Source organism: Terrapene carolina, unplaced genomic scaffold, assembly GCF_002925995.2.
Source record: "Terrapene carolina triunguis isolate 2854851 unplaced genomic scaffold, T_m_triunguis-2.0 Scaffold740, whole genome shotgun sequence".
Classification (NCBI taxonomy): Eukaryota; Metazoa; Chordata; order Testudines; family Emydidae; genus Terrapene; species Terrapene triunguis.
In genome coordinates, this window is record NW_020665091.1 from 3,967,923 (window position 1) to 3,991,558 (window position 23,636).

The 23,636-nt window shown below is 49.1% G+C and overlaps 1 protein-coding gene across 4 annotated transcripts in view; it reads left to right on the plus strand.

Annotated features, from left to right (window-relative positions):
* Positions 1-2,306, plus strand: part of ING4 (inhibitor of growth family member 4) — a 42,520-nt gene extending 40,214 nt beyond the window's left edge. For 3 of the 4 annotated variants that reach the window (XM_026660225.1, XM_026660222.1, XM_026660223.2), the window contains 3 exons: positions 504-651; positions 1,064-1,125; positions 1,412-2,306. In XM_026660225.1, the coding sequence (XP_026516010.1) occupies positions 504-651; positions 1,064-1,125; positions 1,412-1,451 (250 nt within the window). In that variant the 3' untranslated portion in view covers positions 1,452-2,306. The remainder of the gene's footprint in view (positions 1-503; positions 652-1,063; positions 1,126-1,411) is intronic. The other variant, XM_026660224.1, reaches the window with a different exon arrangement.
* The last annotated feature ends 21,330 nt before the right edge of the window (positions 2,307-23,636 follow it).

A 23,636-nucleotide genomic window follows, 5' to 3' on the forward strand; every position in this document is an offset into this window, starting at 1 on the left:
TGTTGAACCTTATTCAGATTTCTTTTGGCCCAATCCTCCAATTTGTCTAGGTCACTCTGGACCCTATCCCTACCCTCCAGCATATCTACCTCTCCCCCCAGCTTAGTGTCATCTGCGAACTTGCTGAGGGTGCAATCCATCCCTCATCCAGATCATAAATATCCCCCAACTTCACCCAGATCAGACCAGTGGGCTCATCCATCCCACTTGTCCCTGCTGTGCCCTGCAGCAGTGAGAGCAAGAGCCTGAGTATTATGGCTGGGACTCCTACTGAGAGAAATATCCTTCCCTCCGGAGGGAGATAAAGGCCTGGAGAGGTTAGGATCTTGCTGTGAGGACAGGACCTGGGATAGTGGATTTCTTCAGTTGTGTTATGTGGGGAAGGGTCTCTTTCTGTGTCTGTCAAGGTGGAGTCCACAGCAGAGGGGGCCTCCCTGGATGAAGTGAGGGAGTGCCCCCATCCTGGTGACTTTGCTGACCTGATTCATCCTTCTCCCCTGCAGCAGCACAGAGTATGGGATGCCCTCAGTGACATTTGGAAATGTGCACCCCTCAGATGTGCTGGATATGCCTGTGGATCCCAACGAACCCACCTACTGCCTGTGCCACCAGGTCTCCTATGGGGAGATGATTGGCTGTGATAACCCTGATGTAAGAGACTGGGCTTGGAGAGAATGGGGGAGAGACACTCGCACTAGGAGTCTGGTTCTGCTTATGTGGGCCCTGCTATCTCAAGCAGTGACATCTGCAGGTTGAGGGTGTATCTACAGATTGTGGGAGGGGAGAATTAAGGGGGATGCTCATTTTAGAGAGACCCTTAAGGGACGGATTTTTTTTTCCTGGACAAGTCTGGAATCCAGGAGGGAAACCTTAAAACAGAGTAGGAATTGGGTGAGTTTCTCAATCCACTTCCCCAATCCTGAATATTGATGTGGTCACTGCTGAGGATTTGCAAGGGGAGGTTATGTGATCAAATGCTGGGGGGGTTGGTAGCCCCCAAAAGACTCAGCAGGGGAGGAAACTCTACTGTATGACTGACTTTGTGCTCTCCATCCCACATCAGTGCTCCATCGAGTGGTTCCATTTCGCCTGTGTGGGCCTGACGACAAAGCCAAGAGGGAAATGGTGAGTGGGTGCTGAAACAAGGACATCAGAGGTTTCAAGAAGCTATAAATCACTGGGGAGTCCCATGGGTGTTTGGAGCGGGAAGTTCTGGGGCGGGGTGACTATGGATGTTAGGGGGGGGTTGGGATTGCGTTTCAATGAAGATTTATTGGGGGTTGTGTGTGTTTAAGGGCTTCTGGGTGTGTGGCTGTATTTGGGGGGCACTAAAGGGGGTCCCATCGGCTTTGTATATTGGTGGGTCCCTCCCATGCCATAACTGCTGCCTTATCTCTCCTTTTCCTACCAGGTTCTGCCCTCGCTGCTCCCAGGAGAGGAAGAAGAAATAAAATCCCTAGAGCCCCCTGGTGCAGTGGCCAGAGTCCCATCTCTTCTGCTAGGGCCTCATCGAGGCTCCCCCAGCCCCTGGGCCTTGAGGTTGGGGGGAGTCTTGCCCTGTTTGTGGTTAGGGTGACCTTTGAATGGGCTGTGCCCTCATGACAGTTCCAGTGTGTTCTGTATCCCGTGCTACCTTCAAATTCCCCTTGGAGGTCCTTTGTGTGTGCTGTTCTAGAACAGGTCTCTGAATCCCAGAGGGAATGAGGGTAGCTAGGTAGCCCCCAGATTCCCAGGGGTAGGATGGTCCCCTGATTTCCCTGGCTCACCCTTCACCCCACTTAGAGTCCATTGCCTGCATCACTCCTTGGGGAGGCCAGGCTTAGTCGGGGAAGTGAAAGATTACCTGAATGCCCATGGGAAGGAGGTCAGTCTCCCCAAACTTTATAGGTTCCTGATTTTATTAGATCTCTCCTGGGTGTGGGGGTAAGCAGGCCACCTCTTCATCTTACAGGTTGGTTAAAAAGTTGGATCCCTTAGTCCCCTGCCCTATCTTACATTCCACTATCAGCTCCAGTATCAAGTGGTCTCTCTGTTGTATGTGGGAGAGGATGGAGTTTAGAGATAGCCTAAGTCTCATTTATTCCCCTCTGGGGGAATATCTCAGGAATGGGTACTGTGTCTTACAGGAAAGAGGAAGCGTTCGTGATCTCAGGTGGAGATGGCTCTGTACCACCTGTGCTTCTGCCCCAGAGTTCCCCAATCCTTTTTGCTGTCCAAGATCCTTTGTTCTGCTGGTGATGGGATGTTTGGGAATCAAGATCCGCCTTGTAAAATATGGAATTAAATAAAACCCATTGAAACAAACACCCCAGCATTTGCCAGGGTCTGTGATTGTGGGTCTTGGCTCTGACCTGTGGAGGATGACACAGAAACCTTCTATAGATCCCCTCAGTGGGTAAAAGAGGTGTTGGTGGAGGATAGGGTGGCACTCTACATTAAAGACACCATTACCTATTTTAGAGTTATCAGTAACTCAGAAGATGACCTAGGTTCGCTGGGATTTCCAAAAAAATCAAAAGTTTCATTTTGGGTCAAACTGAAAATGAAAACTTTCCAATTTTTTTGTGAATTGAAAAGTTGGAAAAATTTCAAGTAGGGTCATATGAAACATTTTTTTTAAAATTCATCTTGGATGTTTTTGTTTCGATTTTGGGCATTTTAACAAAGGTTCGGGAGGACTATATTCAGAAAACAGCTGGAGGAGGAGGTGGTTGTGGTGCCTTCCTTATAGCTTTTAGCCTAGTAGTTAGGGCACTACCTGGGATGTGGGAGTCCCAAGTTCAAGTCTGCTCTAAGGAATATTTATTTATAAAAGGTGGAATAGCTTCAACAGGAGAGCTTGAGGAAAAACCGTTTCGTGAATCTAGTCCTCCTTTACTTTTGTTAAAATTTCAAAAATCGAAATGAAAAGTCATATGAAAACAAAATGCTTTGTTTCAACATCTCCAAAACATTTCTTTTTTTTTGGTTCGGTCATAACAACTGAGCAAACTCAACGCGAATCATTTTGGGTCAAACAAAATTGTACTTTTTGGTGAGTAAAATATTTGCCATTATTTTTTCCCAGCTGTACTGATCATATGGATTAACATGCTTACTAACAAAGCCCAGGAGGGATACTGATGAATGGTGAGTGTTTCCCACACACTCTAGGGCACCCCACCTTTACCCTTCTGTGCACTCAAGGCTTAACCCGGTTAATTTAGGCACCCCCACCCTTTCCCAGTTATAGGGCTCTGGGGGAAAGGCACCCACCCTGACCCAGTTCCCAGGGATCAGGGTATAATCTTCTGCGGGTTTGCAAGGCCTTTACCAGTGAAAGAGCCTTAAACAGTAATATCTTTAACCTCTGTTTGTTTATTAACAGTTACCAAAAAAAACACACATACTAAGCATGCAATGCTCACCACTCCCAATAAGGCAGACAAACTTTTCCTTGTGACCAGTCAGGATCAAGTCGTCCGGGGCTCCAGCTTCTGCACGATATGCTCTGCAGGGTTTTGAGGTCTGGCAGCTCTGATCTTGGCTTGTGTTCTGGAGTTAGGTTCCAAAGAATTTCCTTTTGGACCCCCAGTTACATAATTAAACTAAATCCTGCTTAGCTGTACCTTAACCAATCATTTTAAAGTAAAGTACTACGAAACAGTATTTTTCACCAATTCTAGCCCCTTATGAAATAATTCTTTAACCCAGAGGTGAGCAAACCCTCCTGCCCGGCCCCTGAGTTCCTGCCCCAGGAGGCTCGCCCCCGGCCCCTCCCCCGCAGCCTCAGCTCACCCCGCCACCGGCGCAGTGCTCTGGTGGCAGAGCTGCGAGCTCCTGGGGCAGCACAGCTGCAGAGCCACAGTCTGACCCCGTGCTCTGTGCTACATGGTGGTGTGGCTGGCTTCAGCTGGGCGGCACGGCTGCCTGTCCTGCTGCTCTGGGTGGTGCGACTGTAGTGCCACCAGCCACCGGTGCTCCAGACAGCACGGTAAGGGGGTAGGGGACAGGGGAGTTGGGGGTGGTGGTCAGGGGGTGGGGGGATGGATAGGGGTTGGGGTGGTCAGAGGATGGGGAACAGGGGAGTTGAATGGGGGCAGGGGTCCCTGGGGGGCAGTCAGGAAGGAGGGGGGGGTTGGATGGGGTGGCGGGGGGCAGTCAGGGGCAGAGGTTCCAGGGGCCATCAGGGGACAGAGAGAAGGGGTGGTTGGATGGGGCAGGGGTCCTGGGGGGGGGGCAGCGGGGGGTCCGGGGGCTGTCAGGGGACAGGGAACGGGGGGGTTGGATGGGGCAGGAGTCCCAGGGGGGCCGTCAGGGGATAGGGAGCAGAGGACGTGGATGGGGCAGGAATCCCGGGGGAGGCCGTCTGGGAGCGAGAAGAGGGGGGGTCGGATAGGGGGCGGGGGCTGAGCCACGCCTGGCTGTTTGGAGAGGCACAGCCTCCCCTAACCGGCCCTCCATACAATTTTGGAAACCGGATGCGGCCCTCAGGCCAAAAAGTTTGCCCACCTCTGCTTTAACCAGTCACACCCCACCACCTTAGTTGATTTAAATCTTGCAAAATTAATTATGCAACAGATAGAAACAATTAAAGAATCAGACAGAGCCCCTACAGATAAACAATAGAGAAGTAAGGACCATAAAGGCAAAACAATAAAGTATAGATATTTCACAATCACAGCTGTTCAGTGATTCCTGAGCAGACAGAATGCTATCAAACAAAGTTTTCTTTAAACATCTTAAGATTTGTTCTTTGAGTGCTTGCTCATGTTGATTCCATGCTAGGCGTGTGTGCGCCCACGTGCACAGCTTCCAGACACTTTTCCTTAATGGTATCTGTAGGGCTGGCTCTGGTGTCCTCTGGAGTGCCACGCTCATACGCCAGTACATTAGGCGCCACCAGCCCTGTGCCCTCTCAGTTCCTTCATATCGCCTGTGACAGATGCTGGAACGCCTCTTTCACTCTTGTTCAGCAAGTGTGATAGTGGTCTCTTCAAACTGTTTGTGTATTATAGTTTTCAGATAGTTAGTATTGTTAGCAGTTAAGGTAGAGTTAGTTACAGTCAGAGTCCCTGTTGGGACGTTGCTACAGGGACAAGGCATGCCCCGATCACCGGGTTTCAAGCCATGCTCTGCTTGTAATAAGCCGATATGGGTTAGTGACCCCCACACAAGCTGCTTGAAGTGTTTGGGGGAAGTGCATATAAAGGACAAATTTGTAAAAACCTTAAGCCAAGGACCCAAAAGGACAGAGACATCCGCTTAAAGGCACTATTAATGGAGGTGGTTCTTAGACAAGACGTGATTCATCACTGGCGAGGCTTCAGTCTCCTTGGCACTGACCTGCATCTTATAGACAGCGATCGCCATAGCCTCTGCGCAGGTCATCAGTGCAAAGGTCACCTGCACCCCAGTCTCCGGCCCATTGGCTCTCACCACCATCCTGTTATCGGTCTCCGCCTACATCGCCATCATCCTGGCACCATTCTCCAGCCTTGACAGCAGAGGGAAGCTCTGACAGCACCTCCATGGTAAGCTAGGGAGGAGTCTTCCCCAGAATTCAAAGGGGGCACTGTTCACTGGGGGCACCAGATGTGGCAGGGCCTGCGATGGGTGCCTGGCCGGAGGACCAGTGGCCTTATTGGAATTCCTGAGGCCTCCTCATAATGCAAGGGCCATACTCACAACATTCCTCAGTGGGGCCCTCCAAGAAGCAGTCTGTAGTACCATTGGCACCAGGACGGGACCCGGAATCGGATTCTGACCCCGGCACCAGACGAGAGACGTCAGTTGTGGGGGAAGACTCTCCTTGGGTAGTGTGTGGCCCAGCCCCTCCCCGGTTTACCTTCCTCTTCCCCTTCCCTGAAGAGGTGGTCATGGGCCCATCTCACCCTCTACCTCCCAATGACTTCAGGGGTGGCCTCAAATCTGGGCCTACAGGCTGAGGAGCTTGCAGAACAAGCAGACAGCCTTTTTGACATCTTGGTACCGCAGCAGCTGCCAAGGTGGCACTACCTGTGCACAAAGGGGTGCTTAAGGTAATAAAGGCCCTGTGGCAAACCCTGTCCTCTTTGCTGCCCATATCAAAGAGGGCTTTAAAGAAGTATTATGTGCTCACCAAAGGATCTGAATACCTTTACTCCCACCCACCCCCAGGTTCACTCATAGTATCAGTGGCGAACAAAAGGACATGAAGGGACTGGCAAGAGCCACGCCTAAAAATAAGGATGCAAAAATGTTGGACCTCCTTAGAAGGAAAATTTATTCGATTGCGTGCCTGAGGATATCTAACCAGTAGGCGCTGCTGGGTAGATATAATTACAACTTGCGGGACTCGCTGACGAAATTTAAACATTCCCTGCTGCAAGATCTGGGCCAAGAGTTCGGGTCTATTCTGGAGGAAGGCAGGTCAGTAGCCAGGACCTCACTCCATATGGCTTTGGATGCGGCGGACTTGGCAGCCAGGGCTATGGCTATGTCAATGAGGCAGAGTTCTTGGCTGCAGTCCTCTGGCCTCTCCCTGGATGTCCAACAATCCATCCAGGACCTCCCATTTGAGGGCAATGCTCTGTTCTCAAAGCAAATGGATGCCAGGCTGCATGGCCTGAAAGACTCCCATGCCATGCTCTGCTCCGTGGGGCTTTCCACACCACAGACTTCCAGGAAGTCATTCCGGCCTTCTCCCCTCCTGCTGAGGGTCTTGGGCTCCTTGAGACAAGGCTCCTACAGGAGAAGGGACAGAGACAAGGGCTTCAAACGCCGTTGTCCCACCCCGTCCTCCTCAAGCTCCCAATCAGGCTCTGCCTGTCAGGTGTCCCAAGACAGGCATTTTGAGGGTGTGCCCAAGGACGGAGTACCAGATTTATCGGATCCAGCCCCCCCTATTCCCTTTCCGTACTGCCTGGTTCCTAATTACTTCAGACTGCTGTGTGCTCAGCACTGTAACCTCTGGGTACACCCTGCAGTTTTCCTCCATCCCTCCCTCCCACCTCACCTCTGCGTCCCTCTCCAGGGACCCTTCTCTGGAGCAACTCGTCCAGGAGGTAGAAACCCTCCTAAGGGTGGGGGTTGTAGAGGAAGTCCCTCAAGACATGAAGGGAAAGCGTTTTACTCCCAGTATTTCCTAATACCGAAGGCCAAAAGGGGCCTCAGACCCATCCTAGACGTGTGACGCCTTAACAAATATCTCAAGAAATTGAAGCTCCACATGGTCTCCTTGGCCTCCATCATTCCCTCTCTGGATCCAGGAGACTGGTTTGCCGCCCTCAATTTGAAGGATGCTTATTTCCATGTTTCCATTTTCCAAGGAGACAGAAGGTTTCTGCGCTTTGTAGTGGGTCAATGCCACTACTAGTTCATGGCCCTGAATTGCCCCAAGGGTGTTCACAAAGTATATGGCCATAGTGGCCACTTACCTGAGGTGTCAAGGGGTGTCCTTACCTTGACGACTGACTGGTCAGAGGCAGGTCACAAGCTCAGGTGCAAGGCAGCCTCGACTTGGTGAGGTTCACTTTTCAGGATCTGGGCCTGCTTATAAACGAACAGAAATCAACTCTGTCACCAGTGCAATGGATAGAGTTTATAGGAGCAGTACTCAATTCTACCCAAGCCAAGGCCGTCCTTCTAGAGTCCAGGTTCTGAGCCATGTCGGACCTCATCACCCACATGAGAGCCCACCCGCTTACAACTGCCTGTGTATGCCTCAAGCTGCTGGGCCAAATGGCAGCATGTACTTGCGTGGTTCGGAATGCACGTCTGCATTTCAGACCCCTGCAAGCATGGCTGGCTTCGATCTACATGCCAGGCAGACACAATTTGGACCAGATGATCACAGTCCTGTCACACATCCTGGCTTCCCTGGGGTGGAGGATGGAACCCCATTCAGTGTTGGAGGGCATTCCCTTCATAGACCTGTGTCCTGCAGTAACCTTTGTCTCTAATATATCAGACCTGGGATGGGGAGCCCATCTCAGCAACATCAGCATGCAAGCTCTTTGGTTGTAGGAAGATCATTCCTTGCATATAAACATCAGGGAACTGAAGGCAGTTCGGCTGGCCTGCCAAGCTTTCCTCCCCTTTCTGGAGGGCAAGGTGGTCTGAGTCGTGACAGACAATACAAAGGTGATGTTTCACATTGGCAAGCAGGGCGGAGCCCGCTTGTCAGGCCTGTGCCAAGAGGCTCCTCAGCTATGGGACTTCTGCATCCAGTGCGCCATTCATCTCATGGTGTTGCACCTGCTGAGCAACAAGAATGCGTTGGCAGATCTTCTCAGCTGGTCTTTCTCCTTGCCACAAGTGGTCTCTCCACCTGGAGGTGGTCAGCTGCATTTTCCAAAGGTGGGGGACTCCGTAGGTGGACCAGAACAGGAAGTGTCACCGGTTCTGCTTGATCTGCAGGCTCGACAGAGGTTCCCTGTCCGAAGCCTTCCTGTTCCCGTGGTCGGAACAAAGGTTATCCTGATAGCTCCGGTGTGGCCGCATCAACACTGGTTCAGCATGCTATTAGAGCTTTTGGTAGCAGTCCCATTGGAGCTCCCGCTCCAGCTGGACCTGCCTTCACAGAACCACGGCTGTTTGCTACACCTGAATCCAGCACCACTCCACTTGACGGCATGGTTGCTGCATGGCTGAATGTGGAGGAGCAGGCTTGCTTGGCTCAAGTTCAGCAGATTTTGATGAGCAGTAGAAAGCCCTCCACCAGGGCTACCTACCTGGCCAAATGGAAGCGTTTTTCATGTTGGGTCTCGGGCCAGAACCTATCTCCACTCCAGACCTCACACCCTAGACTACCTGTTGCATCTAAAGCACCAAGGTCTGACTCTTTCATCAATCAAGGTCCACTTGGCGGCCATCTCGGCCTTCCATCTGCTGGTTCAGGGCAGATCTGCTTTTTTCCCCATGATATGAGGGTCAGATTTCTGAAAGGTCTGGTGCGACTTTATGCTGAAGTTCATGACCCTATCCTGCCTTGGGATCTACACCTGGTGCTGTCTAGGCTCATAGGGACACCCTTCGAGCCATTAGCTTCGTGTTCCCTGCTATTCCTCTTGTGGAAGGTTTCCGTCCTGATTGCAATCACTTCAGCCTGCAGAGTTTCCAAATTAGAGTACTCACATCAGAACCACCCTATATGATGTTCTACAAGGTTATGGTCCAGCTGTGGCCCCACCCAGCCTTCTTGCTGAAGGTGGTGTCACAGTTCCACAATAATTAGGATATATTCCTGCTGGTGTTTTATCCCAAGCCTCATAAGTCCAGCGAGGAACTCAGACTACATATCCTTGATGTTAGAAGGATGATGGCTTTCTACCTCAAGAGAACCAAGCCCTTTCCTAAGTTGACGCAGCTCTTTGTTGCAGTGGCAGACAGGATGAAAGGCCTGCTGGTTTCCGCCGAGGGGATCTACTCCTGGATAGCCACATGCATCAAGTTCTGCTATAAGCAAGCAGGGGTGTCACCGCCAGATATCGTGACCACCCATTCTACCAGAGCTCAGGCTTCGTCAGCAGCTTTCCTTGCACAAGTTCTGATATAGGACATCTGCAGAGACATGACCTGGTCCTTGGTCCACACCTTTGCATCCCATTATGTCATTACCCAGCAGGCATGGGATGACGCAAGTTTCAGTAGAGCAGTGTTGCAAGCCGCAAGACCGTGAACTCCGAGCCCACCTCTAGGGATACTGCTTGTGAGTCACCTAACATGGAATTAACATGAGCAAGCACTCAAAGAAGAAAAAACTGTTACCTACCCTTCGTAACTTGTTCTTCAAGATTTGTTGCTCATGTCCATTCCATGACCCGCCCTCTGTCCCTGCCGATGGCAAGAAGGAACTGAGAGGGCGCAGGGCCAGTGGCGCCTAATATACCGGTGCATGAGCATGGCACTCCAGAGGGCGCCAGAGCCAGCCCTACGGATACTAAGACAAAAAGTCTCTGGCAGCAGTGCACATGGGCGTGTGCACACCTAGCATGGAATGGACATGAGCAACACATCTCGAAGAACAACAATTACGAAAGGTAGGTAACCATTTTTTTTCTTTATCTGGTCATGGTGGGTACTATTAAGACAGGAATGCCTTCTTAATAGCCCGATATTACATTGTTTTGATGAAATTTAGATGAAATCTGAGAATGTGACTCTCTGCTTCTTAGTTCATAGCTGCTGCTGTCTTAATGTGGCTGCTGCTGCTTACTGTAGAAAAGGTCCTCAGACCTTACAGTGGGGGTTTGTTACAGACCACCAAATTGAACCAAAGAACAGGATGAGTTACTCCTTAAACACTTGTATGTAATGTATAGGTAAAAATATTATTATGAGAGACCTCAGTTTGGGAGACTTATGCTGTCAGTCTCATGCAGCCAGCAGCACAACATCATTAGAGTTTTTCTAAAAAATTGTACCTTTTGCAATCCAAAAAGTTTTGGGTTACAAATTAGATACTGAGTGCAATACTTAGAATGTCAGATCTTGGGGCAGGGAGCATCTTTCTGTTCTATGTTTGTACAGGACATAGCAAAATGGGGCCCTAGTCTGTGACAAGGGTTCCTAGGCACTATGGCAATACAAATAAGAATGATAATGATACCTTATCTAACACAAAAGGTATTGTACCCAACATTTTGGATTTCAGTATAAGGGATAAAGATGAATTGATCACTGGACTGGAAGTTGGTGGTTGGCTAGGATCCAGTGATTATGACCTGAAAACATTCAATATGGGCAAACAGTGGACATTCCCAGTTTGTCCAGTGATCAATTCATTTTAGGCTATGTCTACACTACAGAATTAGGTCGGATTTATAGAAGCCGGTTTTATAGAAACCGGTTGTATGCAGCCGATTGTGTGTGTCCCCACCTAAAATGCTCTAAGTGCATGAAGTCGGCGGACCGCGTCCACAGTACCGAGGCTAGCGTCGACTTCCGGCGCATTGCACTATGGTACCTATCCCACAGTTCCCGGAGCCTCCGGCGCCCATTGGAATTATGGGTTGAGATCGCAATGCCCGGATGATGCAAAGCAGTGCCGCGAGGGGTTCTGGGTACATTGCGTCAGGCCCCTCCCCCGCCGTCACAGCAACGGCAGACAATAGATTCGCGCCTTTTTACCTGGGTTACCTGTGCAGACAACATACCACGCCAAGCATTGAGCCCGCTCAGCTCAGCTCACCGTCACCATATCTCTTCCGGGTGCCGGCAAACGTGGGACTGCATTGCTAAACAGCAGCAGCAGCTTACTGCCTTTTGGCGGTAGACGGTGCAGCATGACTGGTAGCCTTCATTGGCGATCTGGGTGCTGGCAGCTGTGGGGCTGGCAGCCGTAGGGCTGCATTGCACCAGCCCCTTGCCTTTTGGTAGAAGATGGTATATTACAACTGGTAACCGTCGTCATCGTACTGCAGTGGCTGTCGATCATGGGCACCCGGGCAGACAATGATGGTTATCAGTCGTAGTATGCTATTTTCTGCCAAGTGCCCAATATTGTCTGCTAAGCACCCAGAAGAGGCCGAGGGCTATCTGGGTGCTGGCAGACATGGGGCTGGCAGCCGTGGGGCTGCATTGCACCAGCCCCCTTGCCTTGATGATGATGGTTATCAGATGTATTATTCGCAGGATGGGGCAACATTGCTATACAGCAGCAACCCCTTGCCTTTTGGGCAGAAGATAGTATATTACGACTGGTATCCATCGTTGTCATACTGCAGTGGGCATCAGATCGTGCAATAGACCTGAAGGCTTACTGCCAAGCGCCCAGTATTTGCTGCCAAGCACCCAGAAAATGCCAAGGGCTATCAGTCATGCTGCACCGTCGTCTTAAGATGTAAAAAATAGATTTATTCTCCATTCATTTGCTTCCCCCCTCCCTCCTGCTAAACCCAGGCTTTTGAGTTCAATCTTTGGGGGGGAGGGGCATTCTGTGTGACAGTTGTTTGTGTTTCTCCCTGATGCAAACCCACCTTTCTTGATTTTAATTCCCTGTACCTGTACGCGGTGTCACTCGCCCCTCCCTCCCTCTCTCCCTCCCTCCCTTCTTCCCCTGGTCCGTCAGATACTACTTTCGCGCTTTTTTTCAGACCAGACGCCATAGCCAGCACTGGGATCATGGAGCCCGCTCAGATCACCGCGGCAATTCTGAGCACTATGAACACCACGCGCATTGTCCTGGAAAACATGCAGAGCCTCCTGGACATGCCAAAGCCAAACCAGGACCAGCTGAGGAGGAGGCGATTGCAGCGCGGCGACGATAGTGATGAGGAAATTGACATGGACCTCTCACAAGGCACAGGCCCCAGCAATGTGGAAATCTTGGTGTTACTGGGGCAGGTTCATGCCGTGGACCGCCGATTCTGGGCCCGGGAAACAAGCACAGAGTGGTGGGACCGCATCGTGTTGCAGGTCTGGGACGATGCCCAGTGGCTGCGAAACTTTCGCATGCGTAAGGGCACTTTCATGGAACTTTGTGACTTGCTTTCCCCTGCCCTGAAGCGCCAGAATACCAGGATGAGAGCAGCCCTCACAGTGGAGAAGCGAGTGGCGATAGCCCTGTGGAAGCTTGCAACGCCAGACAGCTACCGGTCAGTCGGGAATCAATTTGGAGTGGGCAAATCTACTGTGGGGGCTGCTGTGATCCAAGTTGCCAGGGCAATGAGAGACCTGGTGATATCAAGGGTAGTGACTCTGGGAAACGTGCAGACCATAGTGGATGGCTTTGCTGCAATGGGATTCCCAAACTGTGGTGGGGCGATAGACGGAACCCATATCCCTATCTTGGCACCGGCGCACCAAGCCACCGACTACATAAACCGCAAGGGGTACTTTTCAATGCTGCTGCAAGCCCTGGTGGATCACAAGGGACGTTTCACCGACATCAACGTGGGCTGGCCGGGAAGAGTACATGATGCTCGCGTCTTCAGGCAGTCTCTTCTGTTTCGAAAGCTGGAGGAAGGGACTTTCTTCCCAGACCAGAAAATAACAGTTGGGGATGTTGAAATGCCTATCGTGATCCTTGGGGACCCAGCCTACCCCTTAATGCCATGGCTCATGAAGCCATACACAGGCAGCCTGGACAGCAGTCAGGACCTGTTCAACTACAGGCTGAGCAAGTGCCGAATGGTGGTGGAATGTGCATTTGGCCGTTTAAAAGCGCGCTGGCGCAGCTTACTGACTCGCTCAGACCTTAACGAAAAGAATCTCCCCATTGTTATTGCTACTTGCTGTGCGCTCCACAATATATGTGAAAGTAAGGGGGAGACATTTATGGCGGGGTGGGAGGTTGAGGCAAATCGCCTGGCCGCTGATTACGCGCAGCCAGACACCAGGGCGGTTAGAGGAGCACAGCAGGGCGCGGTGCGCATCAGAGAAGCGTTGAAAACCAGTTTTGTGACTGGCCAGGCTACGGAGTGAAACTTCTGTTTGTTGCTCCTTGATGAACCCTCTGCCCCTCCCCCACCACCCTGTTAACTCTACTTCCCTGCAAACCAACCACCCCACCCTCCCCCACTACCCTCCCCCCTTCGAGCACCACTTGCAGAGGCAATAAAGTCATTGTTGCTTCACATTCATGCATTCTTTATTAATTCAGCACACAACTAGGGGGATAATTGGAAAGGTAGCCCGGGATGGGTGGGGGAGGAGGGAAGGAAAAGGACACACTCCAATTTAAAACTTTAAAACTTATTGCTATGGAAATCATCTAGGGTGGAGTGAGTGGGTGGCCGAAGGCCCCCCCACCGTGTTCTTGGGCGTCTGGGTGAGGAGGCAATGGGACTTGGGGAGGATGGCTGCTGGTTACAGAGGGGCTGTAGCGGCGGTCTCTGCTCCTGCTGCCTTTCCTGCAGCTCAACCATACGCAGGAGCATATCACTTTGATGCTCCAGCAGCCGGAGCATCGACTCTTGCTTTCTGATTACAAGTTGACGCCACCTCTCCTCTTCAGCCCGCGTTTCAGCACGCAACTTCTCCTCTTCAGCCCGCGATTCAGCACGCCACCTCTCCTCTCGCTCATATTGGGCTTTTTTAAAATCAGTCATTGACTGCCTCCACGCATTCAGCTGTGCTCTGTCAGCGTGGGAGGCAGTCTGAAGTTCAGTAAACATTTCGTCACGCGTCCTTCGCTTCCTTCTTCGAATATTCACTAGCCTCTGCGAAGGAGTAAGATTTGCAGCTGGTGGAGAAGGGAGAGGTTGTTAAAAAAGATACATTTTAGAGAACAATGGGTAGACTCTTTCACGTTAGATTTTGCTGTTCACAACATCACACAGCACATGTGCTTTCGTTACAAGGTCGCATTTTTCCTCTTATATTGAGAGTCTCCTGGTTTGGTGTGAGAGATCACTCACGCAGTGCCAGGACACAGATTTCAGCTTGCAGGCAGCCATGGTAAGACATATAGTCTTTGGGCTTTTTTAACCTTCTTAACATGTGGGGATGGTTTCAAACAGTTCTGCCCTCATTTCCCATACCAAGCACCCGTGCCATTTAAAATGGGTTTGCAATGTAAAAGGAGGGGCTGCGATTTCAGGTTTAACATGCAGCACAAACCCAACTAACTCCCCTCCCCCTCACACCCAATTCTCTGGGATGGTCACTTCAACCCTCCCCCCCACCGCGTGGTTAACAGCGGGGAATATTTCTGTTCAGCAGACCAGGAAGGGGCACCTCTGAATGTCCCCTTAATAAAATTGCCCCATTTTAACCAGGTGACCGTGAATGATATCACTCTCCTGAGGATAACAAAGAGTGATAAGGAATGGATGTTGTCTGCATGCCAGCAAACACCGGGACCATACGCTGCCATGCTTTGTTATGCAATGATTCCAGACTACGTGCTACTGGCCTGGCGTGGTAAAGTGTCCTACCATGGCGGACGGGATAAGGCAGCCCTCCCCAGAAACCTTTTGCAAAGGCTTTGGGATTACATGAAGGAGAGCTTTCTAGAGATGTCCCTGGAGGATTTCCGCTCCATCCCCATACACGTTAACAGACTTTTCCAGTAGCTGTACTGGCCGCGATTGCCAGGGCAAATTAATCATTAATCATTAAACACGCTTGTTTTTAAGCCATGTGTAATATTTACAAAGGTACACTCACCAGAGGTCCCCTGTGTGCCCTCAGGGTCTTGGGTCAGTTCGGGGGTTACTGTTTCCAGGTCCAGGGTGACAAACATATCCTGGCTGTTGGGGTAACTGGTTTCTCCGCTTCCTTGCTGCTGTGAGCTATCTATGTTCTCTCCATCCTCATCTTCCTCGTCCGCCGAACCCGCTTCCCCGTTTGCAGAGAGGGACTCATAGAACACGCTTGGGCTAGTGGTGGCTGCACCCCCTAGAATGGCATGCAGCTCCGCGTAGTAGCGGCATGTTTGCGGCTCTGCCCCGGACCTTCCGTTTGCGTCTCTGACTTTGTGGTAGGCTTGCCTTAGCTCCTTAATTTTCACGCGGCACTGCCGCGCGTCCCTGTTATGGCCTCTGTCCTTCATGGCCTTGGAGATCTTTTCTAATGTTTTGCCGTTTCTTTTACTGTTTCGGAGTTCGGCGAGCACTGCTTCATCTCCCCAGATGGCGATCAGATCCTGTACCTCCCGTTCGGTCCAGGCTGGAGCTCTTCTGCGATCCTGGGACTGGGACTGGGACTCCATCACGGTTACCTGTGCTGATGGGCTCTGCATGGTCACCTGTGCTCTCCACGCTGAGCAAACAGGAAATGAAATTCAAACGTTCGCGGGGCTTTTCCTGTCTACCTGGCCAGTGCATCTGAGATGAGAGTGCTGTCCAGAGCGGTCACAATGAAGCACTGTGGGATAGCTCCCGGAGGCCAGTAATGTCGAATTCCGTCCACACTAGCCCAATTCCGACCCCCTAAGGTCGATTTTATCGCTAATCCCCTTGTCGAGGTGGTGTTAGGAAACCGGTTTAAAGGGCCCTTTAAGTCGACAGAAAGGGCTTCGTAGTGTAAACATGTCCAGGCTTAAGTCGATTTAACGCTGCTAAAGTCGACCTAAACTCGTAGTGTAGACCAGGCCTTAGAAGATATGAAGTTTAGAAAATTGATAAGGGGAGCTAAAGACACTAGGGAAAAATCCATGGATGGCAGGGCTACGGACAATCAGAAAGAGTTTAAGTATATCAGGAACAAATGAAATCCTAGTAGTGGCCTTTTATTAGCAGGATAGGCCTTTTACTAGCTAGATATGGTAACATTGTTAATAATGCAGAAAAGGACAAGTGTTTAATAAATATTTTCTTTCTCTATTTGGAAAGAAGTAGGATGATATGCTTGTAGCACATGAGGATGATTAATTACTTTCCAGTCCATTCATGAATAAGGAGAATGTTTAATAGCATCTACTAAGGATAAACATATTTAAACCAGCAGGCCTGGATAACTTGCACCCCAAAGTTCTAAAACAGTTTGTGAGGAGATCTCTGACTGATTGATGTTAACTTTTAATAAAACTTGCAATACTGGGGAAATTCCCGAAGACTGGAAGAGTGCTAATTTGTGCAAATACTCAGAAAGGGTGAGCAGGATTACCTGGGTAATTATAGGCTAGTTAGCCTTATGATGTTGCACTCCATATGCTTTATGAAAATATGCTTATGAATGTGAATATGATGTAACTGAAATAAGCTTTATGAAAAAGGTCTCTTGTAAGGTATCATTAAAAAGCTTATCTAAAGAGTGTGTTCATCCTATTTGTATGCATGTATCATTCTTGTATCTGAAGCTAGAAATATGAAGTATAACTCTGAGGACCATGTCACCTGATAATGAAATCCATCTTAAATATGGTACTTTTCCATTTAGAAGGAGGAGTGGGGACCCAGAGAGACAAAAGATTCCCGGCGTGTGCCAAAGCTATAAAAGGGGATGGAGCAAAACAAAGGGGGCTACTAGTCATGAGAGAGCCCCTGCTTTACACCTAAGATGCCTGCTGGAACTAACAAGGTCTGTACCAGGAGAAAGGATTGGGCCCAGACTAGGAAGGAGTCTAGTCTGTGAAAGAAGCTTATTGGAACATCTCTGAGGGTGAGATTTACCTGTAATCAGTTTCTCAATGTATGGGGCTTAGACTGGAGTGTTTTTGCTTTATTTTGCTTGGTGACTTACTTTGTTCTATCTGTTTTTACTTGAAACCACTTAAATCCTACTTTGTATACTTAATAAAATTACTTTCATTTATTAATGAACCCAGAGTAAGTGATTAATACCTGGGGGAGCAAACAGCTGTGCATATCTCTCTTATCAGTGTTATAGAGGGCGGACAATTTAGGAGGTTACCCTGTATAAGCTTTATACAGAGTAAAACGGATTTATTTGGGGTTTGGATCCCATTGGGAGCTGGGTGTCTGGGTGCTGGAGGCAAATAACCTGCTGAGCAGTTTTTAGTTAAAGTCTGCAGCTTTGGGGGCATGGACCACACCTGGGTCTGTGTTGCAGCAGGCTAGCATGTCTGGCTCAACAAGGCAGGGTTCTGGAGTCCCAAGCTGGCAGGGAAAACGGGCTCAGAGGTAATTCCAGCATGTCAGGTGACAGTCCCAAGGGGTTCTCTGTGACCGAACCGTCACAAGCCTGACATCAGTCTTGGGCATAATTATGGAAAAGCTGTTGTGGGTTTCAATTTTAAAAAACTTACAGGATGGAAATAAAACCAGTCAACCTGGTTTTATGGAAAATAGGTCTTCTCAAACAAAGCCTGATTTCATTGTTTGATGAGACTACAAGTTTGTTTGATAAAAGTAACTCTGGTAACTACATATGTGTTAATAGACTTTTGACATTCTGATTAAAAAATGCACAATACAGTATCAATAAAGCACGTGTTAAATGGATTAAGGACTGGCTAACTGGAAGATCTCAAAAAGTAGCGGCCAGTGGGGAATCATTATAGAGAGGTGTTTTTAGTGGGGTTCCACAGGGAACAGGTTCTAGCTCCAATCCTATTCAACCTTTTAATCTGTGATCTGGAGGTAAATATAAAATCACAGCTGATAAAATTTGCAAATCCCATAAAGACTAATGGAGTGGTAAATACCTAATGATGATGGAGGGCAGTCATACAGAGTGATCTGGATGAGTGGGTAATTCATTCAAACAATTGATTTTAATATAGCCAAATGAAATGTCAAACATTGAGAAACAAGGAGTATTAGCCATACTTACAAAATAGGGGACTGTATCCTGGACAGTAGTGACCGGAAAGCATTTAGAGATTGTAGTGGACAAGCAACTCAGCGTGAACAGTGTAGTGTTGTAGTAAAAAGGACTGTGTGATTCTTAGATATATAAACAAGTGAGTAGAACTAGGGTGGTGATTTGATCACTGTATAATATGTTGAAAATTGGAGAGGGTGCAGAGAAGAGCCACAAAATTATTTGAGGGCTTGAGAAAATACAGTGAAAGAGAGAAAGAGATGTAATTTATCAAAAAGGAAATCAAGAGGTCCTTGATTATAGTTTTATCAGAACCTTCATGGGGAGAAAATATGGTACCAAAGGGCTCTTTAATCTAACAGAGAAAGACATCAAGAACCAATGACTGGAAGGTGAAGCCAAATTCAAACTATAGGTAAGGCATACATTTTTAACAGTGAGAGTGCTTAACCATTGCAACAAACTAACAAGAGAAGTGATGGATTCTCTATCTTTTGAATACTTCAAATTAAGCCTGAATGACTTTCAGGAAGATAAGGTTTAATTCAGCACAGGTTATTGGGTTCAATACAGGGGTAAGTGAATGTAATTCTGTGGCCTGTGTTGTACAGGATGGCAGACTAGATGATTGAATGATCCCTTGTGGACTTAAATTCTGTGAATCTGTAAAGTCATTAACACATTTTATTAAAATTACTTCCTATACTTTTTATAGGATGTATTTTCTGAGAGCTCAACCTAATGTATTTAATTGTAAATTATTAATTTTAAAGTGAGTCCTTGAAATTTAACACTGTGTGATCTTCAGTCCCAGATGATGAGAGTAATCTAGTAATGCAGACTTTTCAATTTCCCTATGTAGCTAAAATCACTACAATCTTGTGTATTGGCTACATTTGTAGACATTTTAGAATTAATGGTCATTTTTTGCCATTCTTCAAAAGTGAAAGTTGCTCCTTCAGCAGTAGCTTACGGATAATATTGTATTACAGAAAATTCTACCCCAAAAATTGCCCTCTATCAAAATGACTGCCATATTCTATTGTTCCCAATGGAACTGAGACCACAGGCTGCCCTTAGCAACTATGCCCACTGCCTCCATTCACTGCACTTCACAGTTTCCCTGTCTATCTCCTGAAAGTATAGTGAGCCACCATCTTTGGTCAGGGCAGATTGTTTTAACTCCTATTTGGAACAATGAGGGGGTGGCCATTTTGAAAGAGAACATCTTATTTGATGGCAACCTGTGGCCTCAGTCCTATTGAAAACTGTAGAGAGAATGGCCATTTTGAAAGATCAGTTCTTAGTAGAATTGGATGAAATAGAGGATTTTTCTGCTGAAGGAGAAACTTTGAGCTATGAAGAATAATGACAAAAATTACCCTTAATTTTTAGTACTTGGTTTTTTTTTTAAAGCTAACTGTTACACGAGATCTACTCTATAAGAAAGGCAGTAGAGGGTTGTATGTGCATGCAGGGGAATGTGGAGGGCAGGAGGGAGGGGAAAGTCTGTGTGTCTGTGTACACTCAGTCTAATTATCCAGTATGTTATGGGTGCTTTGCACTGCTGCAAGGTGAAATGCAGCCATAGCATTTCAGGGGATCTGACCATAGAAGTTCAAATAAATAATGAAAGGTTGATACTTCAACTATGGTGACTGTCCTGTAGTGCCACTGTAATGGAAAAAAATCAACTGTGTATTTAAATTTAGTTTCATTCAGATTTGTATCACAAACACTAACATGCCTTAAACATATGGTTATTGCATTAGTGTTGCTGTGAGCAGAATTAAGATCATTTGGATGACTGACCTATGCATTTCCATACTTGAACATGTTTGGATTTTTTTTAATGTAACCTTAACTCTCAAATTTCTTGGCTTTATAATGTTTTGGGAATAATTACATCTGTTTTTTACATTAAATTAATTATATGTATTCTCAACCTTAACTCCATTTTAACATCTATCTATATATGTGTATATATAAATCATTGCAGGGGTGTGTGTGTGTGTGTGTGTGTGTGTGTGTGTACGTGTACACACAAAACTCTCCCTCCCATTGTTAAAAAATGTTTTTAGGTTGCAAACTCAAGCACTCCAATATTAGAAAATACCATATGTACAGTTGCCTGGGCAATCTTAATTCAGCCCCCTTGTGTGTATGCATTGCGATAGTCTTTTATTACACGATCACATACTATTCTTTGAGTAGTATCCCTATGGGTGCTCCACTGTAGGTGTGTCTGCGTCTCTGTGCCTCTGATCAGAGATTTTAGATAGTGTCCGTTCGGCTCACACATGCACTCTCCCTGTCTCATGCCTTGCCTCGAGGCTATCTAGCGCTGCGTGGGCAAACTGCCCCCAGCTCCTTCTCAGCCACCCTTGGCCTGAGACTGCATGATTAGCAGTCTGATTTAGTTTGCAGTTTGCCTTGAATTTATAATAGCCAGTAGAATTTCCATTTTTCATAGCATCTAGTAGAGTTTCTGTTTTAAAATTTTCCCTGTTTTTTTTAAAAAAAGTATATACTTTCATTTTTTCTCCCTGGTCTTGTTGACACGTTTTCCCCCCCCACACACCTTTTTGGGGGGGGACCAACTCCCCATCTGGGGCTATGCCTGGCTCCTCCAGGTTCAAACATTGCGTCTCCTGTTGGGACGCAATAACGATCAGTGATGGTCACTCATGCTGTATTTGGTGCCTCAGAGAGGTGCATGTTTCTCAGTAGTGCACCTTCTGCCAAAAATTGAAGGCCAGAATGTATGAGTTAAAACTTAAGCTACCCGTGATGGAGAGTTCCCTTAGACCGGCCTCTGATCCTGGTCCCGAGACTCCCCCAGAGCAATAGTCACTACTTAGGGTGACCAGATAGCAAGTGTGAAAAATCAGGATGGGGTGGGGGGTAATAGGTGCCTATATAAGAAAAAGCCCCCAAAATCAGGACTGTCCCTATAAAATTGGGACATCTGGTCACCCTATCAGTACTGAGACCATCAACTTCCATGGAAGGAGAGCCTAAGAAAATCTTCTGACTCCCCTCAAAGACTTCTAAGAAGAGGGCCACAAGTCCCCGAACTGATCTCTTGATTGGTCAAAGGAGATCTCCGGCACAGTCAGTCATTTTGGCACAGGCACCACTGGCCATGGTACCCATGAGGCTCACAGTTCCTCGGGTACAAGTACCACCATCAAGCCTAAAGACCTGAGGGGCACAGGCTCAAAAGCATCGGCACAGTCTGTCAGAGCTAAAAGCAAAGATCGTACCACCTCTACAAAATTGGTGCTGATGCATAAGACTACGGTATCAAGGAAGGAGCCCTCTTCTGACCGCTCATCACACAAGAAGCCTTAGCCCCACTGACTCCCTTGGTACTGATGGGCCAGCACTGACCATCCCTAGCATTACCAACCATCACGGTACTGCAGGAGTTTTGTTTCTCCAGAGACCTTCTAGTTACTGAGACACCAGAGTCTCCACTGCTCGGTACCAGTGCTCTGGGTACTGACTGCATCTTGATCTCCAGGATCACCATCGGCACCAGGACACTCACCACCAGCTTCCCTGTCAGCTCCACCTTTCTCCAGCGAAGACAGTGAGGAGCATGACCACCTCTCCTTAGCCTTGCACCACAGCTCAGCTGTACAACAATCAGGGGCTTGTCAACTGCAGCCACGTATGGAGCTTTAACCTACCTGGTATGGGCACCCATGGGTGCCACGACCCATGCCCTTTCCTCCACCCCAGTGGCTATACTTGGACCCATGGGCAGCCTACAGAACTTATCCTTCTAGGTCAGTGGTCACCAACCTGTCGATCACGATTGACTTGTTGATCCTAGAGGATCTCCCAGTTGATCGCGATCTCCGGCGGAGTAGTGTAGTTGCAGCTAAGGCAGACTCCCTGCCTGCCCCGGCCCATGCCGTTCCCAGAAGCAGCCAGCACAGCCCCGGGAGGGGGTGAGCAGGGGTCTCCCTCCGCGTGCTGCTCCTGCCTGCAAGCACCGCCCCCGCATCTCCCATTGGCCGGGAGAGCTGTGGGGGCAGTGCTTGCAGAGAGGGGCAGTGCACGGAGCCATGTGACCCCTGCTCCCCCCCAGGGGCCGCAGGGGTGCATTGGCCCCTTCCGGGAGCGGTGTGGGGCCGGGGTAGACAGGGAGTCTGCCTTAGCTGCAGACACCCTATGCCGCCGACCAGGAGCCGCCTGAGGTAAGTGCTGCCCGGCGGGAGGCCGCATCCCAACCCTTATCCCTGAGCCCCCTTCCGGAGCCAGCACCCCAAACTCCCCTGCACCCCGAGCCCCACCCTGAGCCCCCTCCCAGAGCCAGCACCCCACCCCCCTCCTGTACCCCAACCCTCTCCTGCAGCCAGCACCCCATACCCCCTTCTGCACCCTGAACCCCCTCCTGTACCCCAACCCCTTGCCCCAGGCTCAGCCCAGAGCCCCCTCCCACACTGAGAACTCCTTGGCCCCAGCCCAGAGCCCACACCCCCTCTACCCCAGCCTGGTGAAAGTGAGTGAGGGTAGGGGAGAGTGAGCAACGGGGGGGGGGGGGGGGATGGAGTGGGCGGGGCTTTGGGGAAGGGGCAAGGCCGTGGGGAAGGGGCGGGGTAGATCCTGGGTTGCCCTTAGATTCAAAAAGTGATCTTGGGCATAAAAGGGTTGGAGATCACTGTTCTAGGTTCTGTATTGTCTCCTATAAGAAAGACAGCAAGGCAATCACCTTCAGCCTCTATCTCCAGAGCCCCAGAATCTCAGGAAGAAACTTTTGAGGAGCAGGAGGCCAGACTAAAGAAGGATGTTACCCCGCCACTCTGCTCAGTGGTGTGAGGACTTAGGTGGGATCACATATGCCCACCAGGAGACATTTAGGCATCTAGGGAACTTTATCTGTGGAAACTTAGGTACCTAAGGAGGTACCTACAGGGCTTGTTTTTTCTAGGGTTTTTTACCTGGAGTTAACTGATTCTCAGTTAACCGGGGGTAGTTAACACTTTTGTGTGGGCTGCTAGTCAGGACACTCCCCAAATGTTCCTGGCTACAAACATTTGTAGTCTATCCTAGTCTGATCACTAGGGAGTGTGGGTGGGAGGAAGGGGTAGCTCTAGAGTGTGTCTGCCTCTGCTGCCTCCTGGTTTACTTTCTAGCCAACCACCTCTGTTCACATGCCCTTTCCTCACTGTTCTCCCCAGCTCTCCCTAATCCCTGTCTCCATCCTTCTCATTCCCCATGCCTTCATCCCATCCTGGATTCCCCATCTCATCTGCCTGTATTCCTCTCTTCCCCCATATCCCTGGTTTGTTTTCCTTCCAGTTCCCACTCTTCCCATGACTTCCCCAAGCTTCTCATCCCCCATAGTGCCTCCAACCTTGCTGCCCATCACAAATCCTCTCCTTTTTCCTCTCATCTTCCATGTTCCCCAAACCCTTTCCCCTCCTGGATTTCCTCTTTTCATCTGTGCCCCTCTCTGCCTGCCACTTGACCCCCTTGATCACCCTTGACTC